The sequence below is a fragment of the Lactuca saligna genome, chromosome 9 (assembly GCF_052625555.1).
Source record: "Lactuca saligna cultivar CGN05327 chromosome 9, ASM5262555v1, whole genome shotgun sequence".
Lineage (NCBI taxonomy): Eukaryota > Viridiplantae > Streptophyta > Magnoliopsida > Asterales > Asteraceae > Lactuca > Lactuca saligna.
In genome coordinates this window covers 55,847,196-55,862,120 of record NC_136425.1, presented here as the reverse complement: position 1 = coordinate 55,862,120, position 14,925 = coordinate 55,847,196, and the positions used below count along the sequence as shown (strand labels likewise).

General features: G+C 31.1%; 2 protein-coding genes across 2 annotated transcripts; both read left to right on the top strand.

Annotated features, from left to right (window-relative positions):
- The first annotated feature begins 3,346 nt into the window (after positions 1–3,346).
- PGM (phosphoglucomutase) lies at positions 3,347–11,762 on the top strand. The gene is made up of 22 exons (XM_078976390.1): positions 3,347–3,688; positions 3,771–3,836; positions 3,925–3,969; positions 4,069–4,161; positions 4,253–4,305; positions 4,597–4,648; positions 4,730–4,798; positions 4,954–5,022; positions 6,713–6,835; positions 6,907–6,959; positions 7,093–7,171; positions 7,907–7,971; positions 8,071–8,138; positions 8,744–8,862; positions 8,952–9,026; positions 9,122–9,237; positions 9,847–9,988; positions 10,087–10,168; positions 11,046–11,092; positions 11,170–11,247; positions 11,335–11,440; positions 11,544–11,762. Exons 1-22 carry the CDS (start codon positions 3,467–3,469, stop codon positions 11,609–11,611), a joined length of 1,890 nt encoding a protein of 629 aa, XP_078832516.1. The 5' UTR covers positions 3,347–3,466; the 3' UTR covers positions 11,612–11,762.
- Positions 11,763–13,694: 1,932 nt separating this feature from the next.
- LOC145016359 (uncharacterized) lies at positions 13,695–14,292 on the top strand. Its single transcript, XM_078974704.1, has 2 exons — positions 13,695–13,870; positions 13,974–14,292. Exons 1-2 carry the CDS (start codon positions 13,695–13,697, stop codon positions 14,290–14,292), a joined length of 495 nt encoding a protein of 164 aa, XP_078830830.1.
- The last annotated feature ends 633 nt before the right edge of the window (positions 14,293–14,925 follow it).

Here is a 14,925-nt window from a genome sequence, read left to right as displayed (position 1 = left end):
GGTTTAATTTGGTTAATTACAAAGATATTTGGTGCTTAATTAGTATAAAATCAATTTTGTAGCCAAAGAAGGATATTCTTAAGAAGAGAGACTAGAAATGTACAATGTTGGAAACTTGGTGGGTGGAGCTCGCATAAACGGGAAAAGAGAAGAAGAAACATGCATGAAGGAAGAAGCCACGTCATGGAAGTCGTAGGTCCAAGACACAGACAATCAGAAGCTTCCCAGGAATTTGCGAAGACTTGGAAGTCACACGTGAAAAGTATCTCCCATGGTGTGGATGTTTGTTTTCCACGACCTGGAGACCGATTTAAGGAAGCTATATATTATAGATTTTAGGTCAGAAATGAGAGAGTGCTTCAGTTTTATTCAAAGAGCTATGACTAATATCTTATGAGAAACCCTTAAGAGGCAAGGATTCAATTGGTAATCAAACATTCAAAGAAATCTACACAAAGAACACAAAAAATCATTCGATTTGCTAGTTTTTGACATGTTTGCTATGGTTTACTTTGTTTTTTTATTATGTTTCTGAGTTGATTATGGGCTAATACCCCTTTTACTTTCGTTTAGACTAGATGAACCCAAATATTATGAGTTAATTTCTATTTTATGGATTTATGAGTTGGTTTTAACTTGTGTTTGACATATCATTATCCTAGTATATTAAAGCTCTTAACTTTTTTGCTTTCCCTTCAAGTTTTCTATGGTTATATGATTTATTTGATTACATGAATTTATTACCAAGTTATTTATGACATGTAATTGCTAGATCTAAAGATTGAATATATCCTATAGTAGGGTGGTAAACTTCATTGCTACAATTGTGCTAGAGAAGCATTGTTGATACAAGACATGTGTCTATGTTCCTTGTCTTGATCATAGATAGGTAGTTCTTAGATCTTATCATTCATAGTCCAATACATATATAATAATCAATTTGGTGTTCTTAAATTGCTTGACCATTGTAATGAAAGTTCATAAATTTGTATATGTTAGGTAATCGAATCATGATAACTAGTAAATTATAATTGGTAACCAACAAAATAAATCCATTATCTTGAAATTAACCATAGGAAAAAGGAGGATTCGAAGCTAAACGAAAGTGTCTTTTATTCCTGATTAAACATTGTTTTCTAGTTGTTTGCTTGATGTAGTTAATTAAGTGTTCCAATTTAAGTTTTTTCTGAACTTGCAAAATCAGATAACCCCCTCCTCCCAATTAAAGCTATTTCTTTTAGTTTAATTATTAGCAATTAGTTTTTAGTTTAAAATTTGTTCCTTATGTTCAACCTCTTACTTACTCTACTATACTTCTACATGACTAGGTACACTATCTATTGTGTTTTAGCTGGTAAAATTGGTTAGGGTTATAAATTTAAAGCTTAGTGAGTTTAAAACACATCAATAACCTTTCTGTTGCCCTAACTTGGCTCTATACGATTACGTGGAGATTTTCTGAAGATTTTGAGTGAAGAACGAAGATTCGAAGAACATGTTTCAGTCTGTTACTTTTTTAGTAAGATTAACCATGAACTATTTATTTTTATCTTTTGTAATAAGTTTTTAGCCATGTCATGCTAAAAATCCTAGATTTTAGTTTCGCAACGACTCGACTTTTCGTGCAAATAATCATTGGGCTTGATTTTTGTTTGTAAATCATGTCTAGTTTGATCAGTTTTGTGTTTAAATGAATGTTTGATTTTGATTTGGTTTTTGTTGGCCACTTGAATTATTAATAGATCATCACAGTTAACTGGTTGTTAGGATCCATAATTGTCTTAATCAATCAGTAATACATAACGAATATTAGATTGGTTCTGTGTAAGGATTTAACTCTAATATAAAATAACTGAACAAGTTTTTATGTTTCCAAGCCTATGAGAAGTATTGAACTTTGCTGGAAATTTTACACTGTTATTAATGCTGCTTTTCTAGATTAATTAAGAGTTTGTTTGATTAATTTAGTAAAAGTAAGGTTTAATTCAAAAAACGTGTTTTGATTGAATAATTAGGTAAAAGAAGATTGTTAGAGCTTATTAATGATTTTAGTACCAGTTAGAAGAGTGCACAATTCAAAAAATCAAGTTGAAGGTTATTTGCATGATTAAGAGAGTCATCGCGGAACTGAAATTGCTTTTAACGAATTGATTTTTCATAAGTTATCAGTTACATTCTTATAATTTATCATTTAATATTGATTTTAATCATCACACCCTCTCATTTAATTCAGACTAGTGCATGCCTTACGCAAGAAGACATAGACCATAGGATGTGTCCCTATGGATTCGTCACTGCTTTCATACACTACCCCTTAGGGAAACTATGCAGTATTTTTATATATATTTATTATTTGTTAGGCGCTTGCGATAATGTCTTAACAATCATCAAGAAAAGTAGAACCACAACAAATAGGTATTGTGTAAGTGTAACACCTCATTTTCACTTTTTGAGATAAAAATATATAAACCATTGTTTATAAAAATAAAAGTGAAAATACATTGCATTTTAGCCAAAATGATCAATATGAAAGTTATATTAGTCGTCAAAATGAACGCGTAGATATAAATAATGTTGAAAACAGAGTTCGTATGATAAAGTTACGATTTTTTTGAAGTTATGACGAAATCCAGAAGCATTGGGTGCCTATCAAAAGCGTGGGGTGCCTTTAAAGGCCCGACACGCCTCATTTAATGCACGTGTCATTTGCATTCGAGGCTGCATACACGAAAACTGAGGCTTACGTGCAATCAAGAAGACCGGACTCATCAAAGGGCTGGACGTGCCCTATCAAAAAGCACAACGCGATTTTCCATATTCCAACCTATAAATAAAGGCTCAAAACTCTTCCATTCCTTTTTCCATTCTCTTTCACAAAGAGTATCTCTCTCTCTCCCTTAAGTATTTTTTCCCTCTTGATTCGACTTCTCGTTCTTTAGTATCGTTAGCGAAGCTCTGAAGGTTTCGAGAGGATACAAGAAAGTAAGTGTCGAAATTCAGATTTCGTTAGTCGTGTAAGTTACACTTTCTCTATAACTTGATATGAAATATACCCATTGTCATTTTAGAAAAGTTCAAACCAAATTAAACCAATCTTCCTACAAAATAAAAAGTTTGAATGTCTAATGTTTTGATTCAAATTTTTTTGGATTAAAATGAGAATTTAAGTTATACAAAACATAATTCCTAGTATTTCTGCAAAAGTTTAACACAAGCATGCTACTCACGTGAGGGTCCAAACTCCAAAGTTCCAATCCGTGATCTCGGCGCCAGCAAAAAGCAACCCTGCCTATCACGCAACGACACATAACACCAAGTGGACACTCGATAAGCCTTTCGTCGAACATGTGGCAGGCATTAGATTTTCAAATCCCAACTCTCCCGTCACCGTCGATCTCCGCCCCTCCCTCCATTTCTCTCCACCATTTCCTGCACACTCCACACTCCTCCAAAGCTTCCAGGAGCAATGGCGATGGCCGCTGGACTAGGAACCTCCTTTTGTTCTCTTCCGTCGCTCCACCGACTCACCACCGCTACCACCAATGCCGCCTCTTTCTCTTTTCTCAAATTATCTTCTCCGTCGTCCTCACTACTCTTCGCCACTAGACTACCTCCAACCAATCGACAGGACTATTCCGTAATAAAAGCTTCTTCTTCGACAACATTCACCGAGTCTCAAGATCTGAAGGTATAGATAATTAGATATGGAAGTATATGTATGTAATTCGGAAGTGTTCTATGTTTTTTTTTTCTTAATTTTGTATCAACAGGTTCATACAATTACTACGAAGCCGATCGAAGGCCAGAAAACTGGAACCAGTGGTCTTCGGAAGAAGGTCGAGTTCTTTTCCTCTCTGATCTCAATAGCTCTGTTGATTAGTTCATTTTCGACATGGACTGACGTTTAAATTTGAATTTGATAAGGTTAAAGTGTTTATGCAAGAGAATTACCTTGCAAACTGGATTCAGGTTTGAATTTACTTGGTCTAAAGTCGTGAATTGATCTATCTGCTAGGGTTTTTGCAGACTTAGTTTGTAATGTATATTCGATTATATGTTTCCATTTAGGCATTGTTCAATTCTTTGCCACCCGAGGATTATAAGAATGCTCTGCTAGTATTAGGAGGCGATGGTCGGTATTTCAACAAAGAAGCTGCACAAGTAAGTTCTATTTTCACATTTTATATACTTCATGAACTGCATTGTAGCTGCCTTTTGAATTTTCTAAACAATGAATGGATTCTAAATGCAGTTGATTATTAAAATTGCTGCTGGGAATGGAGTTGGTAAAATATTGGTTGGCAAGTGAGTCTTTTGATACTTCAATCTTTTATTATATTATCAAAAGAGTTGAAAATTTTAACTTGAAAACTTTTACTTGCAACATTGGGAAGACTTTATTTCTTATATGTGTTAGAAGTATTAAGTTGGGAATCAGTAACTATTCAGTATTACCTATGCATGTCTAAACATATGTGTAATTGCATCTTTAATATGTTTCAATTTATTACAATTACAATGTAATCATTTTGTCATACCTTTGTATTTTTTCAACTATCATTGCTGGATCATGACCTTATAATCCTGTCATTGAAGGGAAGGTATTTTGTCAACACCTGCTGTATCTGCTATTATAAGGAAGAGAAAGGCAAGTGTCCATTCATATCTTCACCCTTAAAATGGGAACTCATTGAAGAACACCATGATAATATGCCATTTCATTTTGCAGGCAAATGGTGGTTTTATAATGAGTGCAAGCCATAATCCTGGTGGGCCTGAGTATGACTGGGGCATCAAGGTGAACATATAGTTCTTTACATCATGGGCTTCTGTAATTTTTCTCATCACTATTGAAATCCATGGTTTAATCCATATATTTTGTGTTTAGATAATTGGTGTTTAAATTTGTCACATAACTTTTCCATTTTGACACTTATTGTTGTTTTCTCACAGTTCAATTACAGCAGTGGGCAGCCTGCTCCTGAGTCCATAACTGACATGATATATGGAAACACACTTTCTGTATGTTCTCTCTTCTCTTTATCTATATCTTCATTTGTGCATATACTATATAATTGCTCCTTGTTTATGATTTGTATATCTGAACACATTAGTATTGTTAGAACTTACATTCTTCTCAACAATCAAGTAAAAGTAAATTTAAATTTCTTAGGGTTGATGAGACTGATTGTTCTTAACTGTTAATCTTGCTGCTTTTATGGCTTTACTAGAAATAATACTGGTTTTTTTGAAGAGTTTTCTAAAGTAGACAGGAGAATAGCTAAAGTTGTAATCATATTGATCTTTACTTTATGTGTTCATAGTTTGTTGATGTATTCAACTATAGGAACATGTCATAGATATTTTTAAATAGTGACAAAAAGGAGGAATCAACCTTATCAAAATCTGTAGCAACTATCTTTACTATGAGAAAAGTACTAACTTTATATTGAAAAAAAAGAGGAAACTGCAACTTTTTAGTGGGGAACACAGTATAGAACTTTTTGCATTTCTCATTGGTGAGTATGGTGTAATTATCTTGCAGTTTTGGGTTATATTTACTCAAAATTCAAGACTTGAGAAACAGGTTTATTATTTATATAAGATTTGTGGCCATTAATTCAAAAATGAACTGTAAGAACAATCATATTAGTTTAGAAGTGCGTTTTCACAAACATTTTTAACTTTTAAATCTTAGGTGCTGTTTGTTTTTTTCTAAAAAACCTCTTCTGGCCTCTTATTGCTGCGCCGTGCAGCACACACGCAACACTTAGCCCTTCGCAGCTGTTTGTTTTTCAGAAGGCTTCTGACTTAAAAACTGCTGCGCGTGTGCTGCGTGGCGCAGCACTAAACCAACTGCTTCAAACCTCTTCGCGTCTTACTTTAACTTACTGCAGCAGTCTGCAGACGTTAAAAAACAAACAGACTTTTTTTTTTTAAATGTTGCAGCCATTTGTTCCACCTCTTCTGCTACAGAGGGTTGCAGAGGTGGTCCGCAGACTTCAGACATTTTTGCTTCGAAGAAACAAACAACACCTTAGAATTGAATTTTAGAAACTAGCCAGTAAAAGAAACATCTAAGCAGTGATATCTGATTGAAGAATAGAAATATCTGGAAATTTATGAAAAGTTACAAAAGTTTATGATTAAATAGAGTAAATTATTTATTTAGTCACTTGGTATAGCTGATTTTTGCAATTTTAGTCCCAAAATTAGGGTTTTATGTAGAAAAGTCCCATTATTTTGATAAAGTCCTAAGTTTTTTTTTTTAACAGAAAAGTCCTGATTATTTAACATTTTACCAAAATTAACGAAAAAATGCATTTTTAAAAAAAAATTATAACAGGAAATAACAGATTATGTGATTTCCCAAAATAATGAGACTTTTCTATTAAAAAAAAACATTTAGGACTTCATCAAAAATTTTCCCAAAATGATGAGATTTTTTCTGCATAAAACCCCCCAAAATTATAGTCCTTTTAGTTGGAAGAGAAACCAAAAATGTCAAACAAGGACCAAAATTGCAAAAGAAAACTTTTTGGGATCAAAATTGAAAAATCAGGTATATAATGTGAAACTTTAATGTTATAAAAATAGTCTTTTGTTAAACAAACGTTGTTGTCAGTTGTGGTTTTATTTTAGATATAACTTCTCTTATATTTCTCCAACTATTTATTTTTTTTATTTTTTTAAATTTCCACAATTCCTGCAGATATCTGAAATAAAGTTGGCTGATATTCCAGATGTTGATCTTTCAATTGTTGGAGTTACAAAATATGGCAACTTTAGTGTTGAAATAGTAGACCCTGTTTCTGATTATTTGGAACTAATGGAGGTAAAACAAAATAATTATAAATCTTTAATATATTAAATTTGGTAAATCATTTATTTGTCTTTTCAATGCAGGAAGTCTTTGATTTTTCACTGATTAAAAGTCTTGTTTCACGATCAGACTTCAGGTATAAACACACACACACAGTGTTCATGAATCTTGATTCATGATTACCAATTTATATATATATATATATATATATATATATATATATATATTGTCAACTATTTATTCATATCTATAAACCTTGCTTTTGTCAGGTTGACATTTGATGCAATGCATGCAGTTACAGGTGCTTATGCAAAGCCAATTTTTGTAGATAAACTGGGAGCTAGTTTGGTATGTGTATTATCAATGTGTAATAAATAATAAAAGTTCATAAAAGTCCTTATGTTTTGGCCTCATAATTGATAAATACCTATTTTAAAAGTTTTTATGTACTTAATAAATACCTATTTTATAAAAGTTTTTAAGGTATATATGTGTATGATAACGTATTTTACATAAGTGTATTTCACACATTTTCACATAACTATGTTTTTATAAAAAGGTATTTGAAATTAAAACAATATTTTTATAAAAAAATGTTTTAAAAAGAGGTGTTTATATAGGTATTTTATGCATAAAAACATTATCCTTTAAAAATTATGTAGAAAGAAAAGGTTTTTATGTGAGAAATATGTTTTATTATATATATTTTTTTGTATAAATATGATTCTATACAACAAACAAAACATATTTGATTTTTTTTTGAAAAAAAATAAATTTAGGATGAAATCGTAACAAAAATTTGAAATCTGGGCTAAAAGCGTAAAATTTGGACCAAATTTGTAATAAAATTTAAAATTTGGGCCAAAAATGTAATTTTAAAAGTGGGATGACCTGTTGACAGGGTAAAAGGATCAAATTGAATACAATTCCCAGTTTTTGGGACTTAATTGAATAAAGAAAACATATAAGGACTAAATCAATTATGGGAACAAAACATAAGGACTTTTGAGGAGTTTTCCGTATTTCTTGCATAGAATATAGATAACTTGCTACTCAAGTAACTAGTTTATGATGTTTTTGCAGGATTCAATTTGTAATGGAGTGCCTCTAGAAGATTTTGGGCATGGGCACCCTGATCCAAATCTAACGTAAGAATTCACAGATTATATTCTGTTTTACATATTTATTTATTTATTTTTTGAATTTTGAATATGAAGAATTGTTAAATGTCTTTATTTTTATAAAAGGTATGCGGAGGACTTGGTCAAGATTATGTATAGTGACAATGGACCTGATTTTGGAGCTGCAAGTGATGGTTGACAGATGTTTTTTTTTTTTTAATTTTTTTAATTTTTTAATTTTTCCTTGTGGTTTTTGAAAGGTTTAATCACAAAAAATGACTAAAATGGGAGGTGTGAGTTAACAAAATGACCACGTTTTGAATTTTTATCAGAAAATAACCACCCACTTTGAAAAATTCTATTTTATGCTAAATTACTTTATGAATGTTCCCCACTACAAAAATTTTGACTTTTTTTTTTTCTTTTCCAAATGACATCACCATTTTGCAAGATGATGTCAAATTGCAAAAAGAAAAACAAAAAGGTATTTTTTTTTTGAAAAATTACTTAATGAATGGTTCCAACTACAGAAATATTAATTTCTATTTTTTTGTTAACATCACTACGCAAAAAAGTAAAAAAAAAAAAAAAAAATCAAGAAAACGCATAATGCGAAAAAGGTGGTTTCACAAAGTCGATTTTATCATAAATGGGTGATATTTGTTCACAAGGTCTCTCGTTTTTGGTTATTCTTTTGTGATTTATTTTTACCAATTTTTAAATATGATAAACCTTATATTCCCAATATTTTCTTCAAAAACTAAACCCTTAAAATTTATAAATCCAATGATTTTTCCAGGAGATGGTGATAGAAACATGATTCTTGGTAGACAGTTTTTCGTGACCCCTTCAGATTCCGTCGCTATTATTGCAGCCAATGCACAAGAATCCATTCCATATTTTCAAACTGGCCCAAAGGTTTATATTTTTAATTCTATTTTTTTTATAAAAATTCTGTAACTGTTTTATTTACATAAAAAACTTACTTAGGCTTGTAACTGTTATAGGGTTTAGCACGCTCTATGCCAACAAGTGGTGCTCTTGATCGAGTGGCTGAGAAACTTAATCTCCCTTTCTTCGAGGTTATAAAATATAAATTATAATCTTTTTGTATTTTAAGCTCTTGAAAATATTATTTTTTTTTATTTTTTATGAAAGCTTGAAAAGTTTTGTTCAGGTTCCAACTGGTTGGAAATTTTTTGGGAACTTAATGGATGCTGGAACTTTGTCGATTTGTGGGGAAGAAAGTTTTGGAACAGGATCCGATCACATACGTGAGAAAGATGGTATATGGTATGTAAATTGACCATTTTGCCCTTTGACTGAAGCTGAAAAAACAGTACAATACTGTTTTTGTTTCCAGTCTTTGTCCAAGGGCAAAATGGTAATTTTTGAAAAAAGTTAGCTAGGTGGTTAGATTTAGGCTATGTTTGACATACTAGCTGAAAAGCTGGCTGTTAGTTGAAAAGCTAGCTGATAGCTGAAAAACTAGCTGTTAAATAAAAAGATAGTTGATAGCTGAAAAGCTAGCTGATAAAAAATAACGTTTGGTAAAACTAGCTGAAAAGCTAACTGAAATATATAAAATTATATAGGACATGTAAGAATATGTGTTTTTATTATTAATTAAGGGGTGTATTTGGAAAATTTTAAAAAAGCTCCTAAAAAGCTAGTTTAAGTAGCTTTTCAAAAAGCTAGCTTATAAGCTACTTTTTGGCTTACCAAACACGACAACATAAAAAAGCTCAAAAAATAAGCTAGCTGTAGCGCGCCAAACATAGCCTTAATGATCCATGGACCAAAATTGTTATGAAACATCCAAATAAGGAGCAAAAGAAAAGAAAATCTAAAATCAGGGACCAAAGTTGTATATATTGTAAAGTTGTTTTGGGATGACTTCAGGGCTGTGTTAGCTTGGCTTTCTATAATAGCGTACAGAAATAAAAGCAAGAAAGAAGGAGAAAAATTAGTCTCTGTTTCCGACATTGTAAAGGAACATTGGGCCACTTATGGAAGGAACTACTTCTCTAGATATGATTATGAAGTAATCACCTTTCTTAATTATAAATAAATTCAGTATTATTTAATTAGTTTAAATTATTTTTACTTTACTGATATTTTGATGCGCACTGGTGGGCCCAGGAATGCGAATCTGAAGGAGCCAATGAAATGATCAATCATCTTAGAGATTTGATTTCTAAAAGCAAACAAGGAGACAAGTATGGTGAGTTCAGTAACTCAGTATCAGCTCAATACTTTATAAAAAGTTTAGAGTAAATTACACAAATAGTCCCTGTGCTTTCTGTTTTTTACATTGAAATTAGGACCAAAGTCTCGGGATTAGGATTGATCTAAAACCTTGAAATAAGGACTAAAGTTAAAAAACGTTTCAGTTTTGGACTAACCATGGTGAAATTCAGAAAGTAAAGGGACCATCATTGCAATTTACTAAAAATGAGTTAGTAAATTACAAAAATGGTCCCTGTACTTTCCGTTTTTTATTACATTGAAATCTGGACCAAAGTCACAGGACCAGAATTGACTTAAAACCTTGAAATAAGGACTAAAGTTAGAAAAAAGTTTCAGTTTTGGACTAAACATGGTGAAATTCAGAAAGTAAAGGGACCATCATTGCAATTTACTAAAAATGAGTGAGTAAATTACAAAAATGGTCCCTGTACTTTCTGATTTTTACTGTGTTAAGTCCAATTTCTATTCTGATTCTTATTTCAAGGTTTTATATTCATTTTTGGTCCACCTTGATGTAAGGACAAAGGTCATGAGGACTAAAACTGAAAAAAGTTTCATTTTGAAACCAAACAGGCAAATATCAGGAAGTAGACGAACCTCTTTTGTAGTTTTTTACTCAACAATTTATGGAAAAGACCAAATTACATTTTTAATCCCGGAGTACAGCCGATTTATTTATTTTCTCAAAACGTTAATTCTTGGACCAAAACTGAAAAAAACCATTATACCACAGGGACCAAATCTGTAATTTATTTTTTTCTTCTTTCTCACTTTGCAACGTAAAATTATGAATTCCTACTTTTATTTAATGCAACGCAATATTATAAATTAAAAAAAAAAAATCGTTGCAGGCGATTATACACTTGAACTTGCTGATGACTTCACTTATACAGACCCTGTAAGTTTTATTTATTAACTTTCTTAAATTTAATCAAAAATAAAAAGTCACTGAAAAGGCTTTTGAAAGTTTACTAGGTAGATGGGAGTATAGCTTCAAAGCAAGGTATCCGATTTGTCTTCACAGATGGGTCAAGAATCATATTTCGTTTATCGGTACACATATTTATTTAATTTATTTTTAAATAAATTGATCGATAATTTCGATGGAATAAAAATTATTTTTTTTAATAAAAATTACAGGGAACCGGTTCAGCTGGTGCGACTGTGAGAATCTACATAGAACAGTTCGAACCTGATGTCTCAAAACATGAGTTGGATGCACAGGTGGCATTGAAACCATTGATAGGTTGGTTTTTTTTTTTTTTTTTACTTATTATGTTGGAATTTACATTTTAGTTTTGTTTATTAATTTAAATTTAAAAATATAATTTAATTTGTTGTGCTGTCAGATCTGGCATTGACTGTGTCAAATCTAAAGGAGTTCACTGGAAGAGAAAAGCCTACAGTAATTACATAAGTTGTCTAGTGAGTTGCACTATGAAAGGTGATTTTCCCACTTTTTCATACATGATTATTGTATTTATGCCACAAGTTGGATGCCCAGTAATATCTAAACAAGTGGACAATAAAGATTCATAGTAAAAATGATTAAACAGTTTTAGGTGTTAGCTTTACATTATCACATTCCTTCGTCTAGTCACGTGCATGGCCCTTTTTTTTTTTTTTAAAATCTAAATGTGTCGAATTAATTATAAATCAATAATGTAGTTTTTATTCACAAAATTCAAACTAAATAACAATGATAATTAGGAGGTGTGTATGAGATGATTTGGTTTTTACCATAAGGATAATGATTTTAAAAATAACATAAATAATCAAAAAAATCTGATCATTAATCATAAATTGGCAAATATTTTTTTATACACAATATTGGATGTTAAGTAATCAATCAAGGGTTTATTGTATTCTGAGATATCACGTGTGCGATTACGTCGAGGGTCATTAAAGCCGGAAACAATCCAAAACAAAAGAATGGTTAAAATTGACAAATTGTAACATAAAAAGTTGTATTATAAAGTGGCAGATAATGAACCTATAAGTTATAAGCACTCCATATATAAAAGTATTGGTGACATATGTATGTATGGAGTACAGTCTAATATCATGATTAGTGGCCCAGAATCGACACATCTGGAAAAAAAAACCATAAAAAAGCATATGTACAAGATAATGATAAAAAAATAAATTTTCTTTTAATTTAGATGAAATACAAACTATAATTAATATTATGATTTTCTCTTAAATTGACTAAGAGTGTGTTTTGGCAAAAAAAAACTGTTAAGTTGGTAGCGGGTGACAGTCAGATGGTAGCGGGTAACTAGTATCGGGAAGTTGTAATTTTTATTTTGTTATACGAGTGTTTGGTAAAAGTAACTGTAATCTTTTGAAATATGTAAAACACATAGAACAGTTCGAACGGAACTTTGGAGCGTTTTGTTTAAATTAAAAACTACACGTTCGTATTGTCAGACGAAACTTTTTGTTTAAACTAAAACGTTCTGTTAAAAGTTAGAATTTCTAAACGCTCTCAAATACTCCATGCCAAACACGTCCTAGCTAACCAAGAAAGAACGAAATACACTAACAGACTAACTTAACTAATTAAGAGTACCATAAATCAATATCTTGATTTGTTTGATATTTTTAATTAAGCAACAATGAGGTATATACAAATATATGATAAAAATTAAACTCACATAAAGATAAATAAAAATATATAAAACCTGGCCAACTAAACCAAGCACATAAAAAAGAATTAAAATATTAAAGAGGCGTTATGCCTACTATGTCACCCAAAACGTTGGTATAACACCAACTATCTTTCTCGTTAAAGGGGTGTTATTGGACTTCCCGTCATAATGATGACGAGATGAAACAGATAATCCGATGGACTATTCGTTATTCTACCGCTGGGGATTGAAGAAATATACTAAATTTAATTAATTAATTATTTTTTACCTATAGATACATAATATCTACCATTTTCATTTCACACAATTCCCCAATTTCTCTACATTTTCTACAATTTTAAAACTTTAAAAAAAAAAAGACTACAATTTCGACTCGTCCGACAATGATAGTGACGATATATTCATCACTACGATGTACTGGTATTGTACCAACGAGATACTACAATCAGACTCAACCACTCTACTAACAATACGTGCAATGAATAGAAATCGCAAGGACACAGACATCTATATCGTGATTATTTTCCGTATATCGCGATATTTGCGGATAATTGTGTATACGGGTTGAAAGAGTTCAAAAGAAAATTTCGTTTGAGTAAAAATGTGTTCATACGGATCGCCAACGTCTTGGAAATCCGATATTGTTTCCTTAATTTTAATACATATTTACTATATTTTCTATTCAAAATAAATACAAATTTACTACATTTTTAATACTAATGTATTATATTTTTAAAACATAATTAATATATGTTTATGTATATATTTTTCCAATTGAGATATGATGCTAGAGGTAGGCGCTGATTCACAACGTTACAAAAATGTGTTGCGACCAATTGTTTGATGGCTATGGGGGAGTCACCCGACACCAATAACGATTATATGAGAATGCCCGAAAGAACTGCATGGGAAAGTTTGTATACATTGTCAAAAGGTGGTGTTGGAATATTGTACATTTACGAAAACCTTTGTTGTATGGTTCGCAAGAACTTTATGCAACACATGAAGAAGGCATGGTTTTATGGGTATGTTTGGAAGCATTGATTGCACATACTGGAAATGAAAAAATTATCCAGGAAATGACGGTATGCAAGTGGTCATCATGGATCACCTTTGTTGGTTTTAAAGACTATTGCTTCCCAAGATTTATGGAATTGGCATGCATTTTTTTGGGGTTGTGGGTTCCAACAACGACGTCAACATTCTTGATCGATCTCCAATATTCAACGATTTTTCGTCAGGAAAGTCCTCGGATGCTCCTTTCACAGTGAATGGAAACGAATACAAGTTTGGGTATTACCTTACGGATGGAATATATCATGTGTATTCCACATTCTTGAAGACATTCCGACACCTGGTTGAAGAAAGAGATAAATTATTCAAGAGAAGACAAGAAGGAGCACGTAAGGATATGAAACATGCTTTTGGAGTTCTAAAAGCGAAGTGACACATAGTTGAACATGCGACATGATCATTGGACTTAGAAACTCTACGATATATCATGTATATATGTATCATAATGCATAACATGCTAGTACAAGATAAATGATGAAATATCGTACAATATATCCCAACGGAGCCCAGACACGTTCAATTTCAACCAGGAACAACAAAATATTTGCATAGAATCGTTAACATTTAAGACAAAAATAAACATAGACAAATTTGAGACGAGTTGACAGATTATATCTTTGACGGTAACGATGACGAATAACGTTGTTTAGGAAAAATAATGTTTATTATTATTATTATTATTATTATTATTATTATTATTATTATTATTATTATTATTATTATTATTATTATTATTATTTATAAATTTGGATGTTATGTGTAATTTAAATGCTATGGTATTTTTATTTTTGAAATATTATGTTTTATTTAAATAGTATGTTGTATTTAAAATATATTTATTTTAATAAAAAAAGAAACTTGAAAAAAATACGAAAGAAAATAATGACATGGAAATTAGTGGATGTTATAACATGCTCTTAACATGGTGGCCATTTCTTCACTTGATGTTATAACACCATAAGTGATGTGACGTGTAAGGTGACACCAAAATGATGTTATAACATGT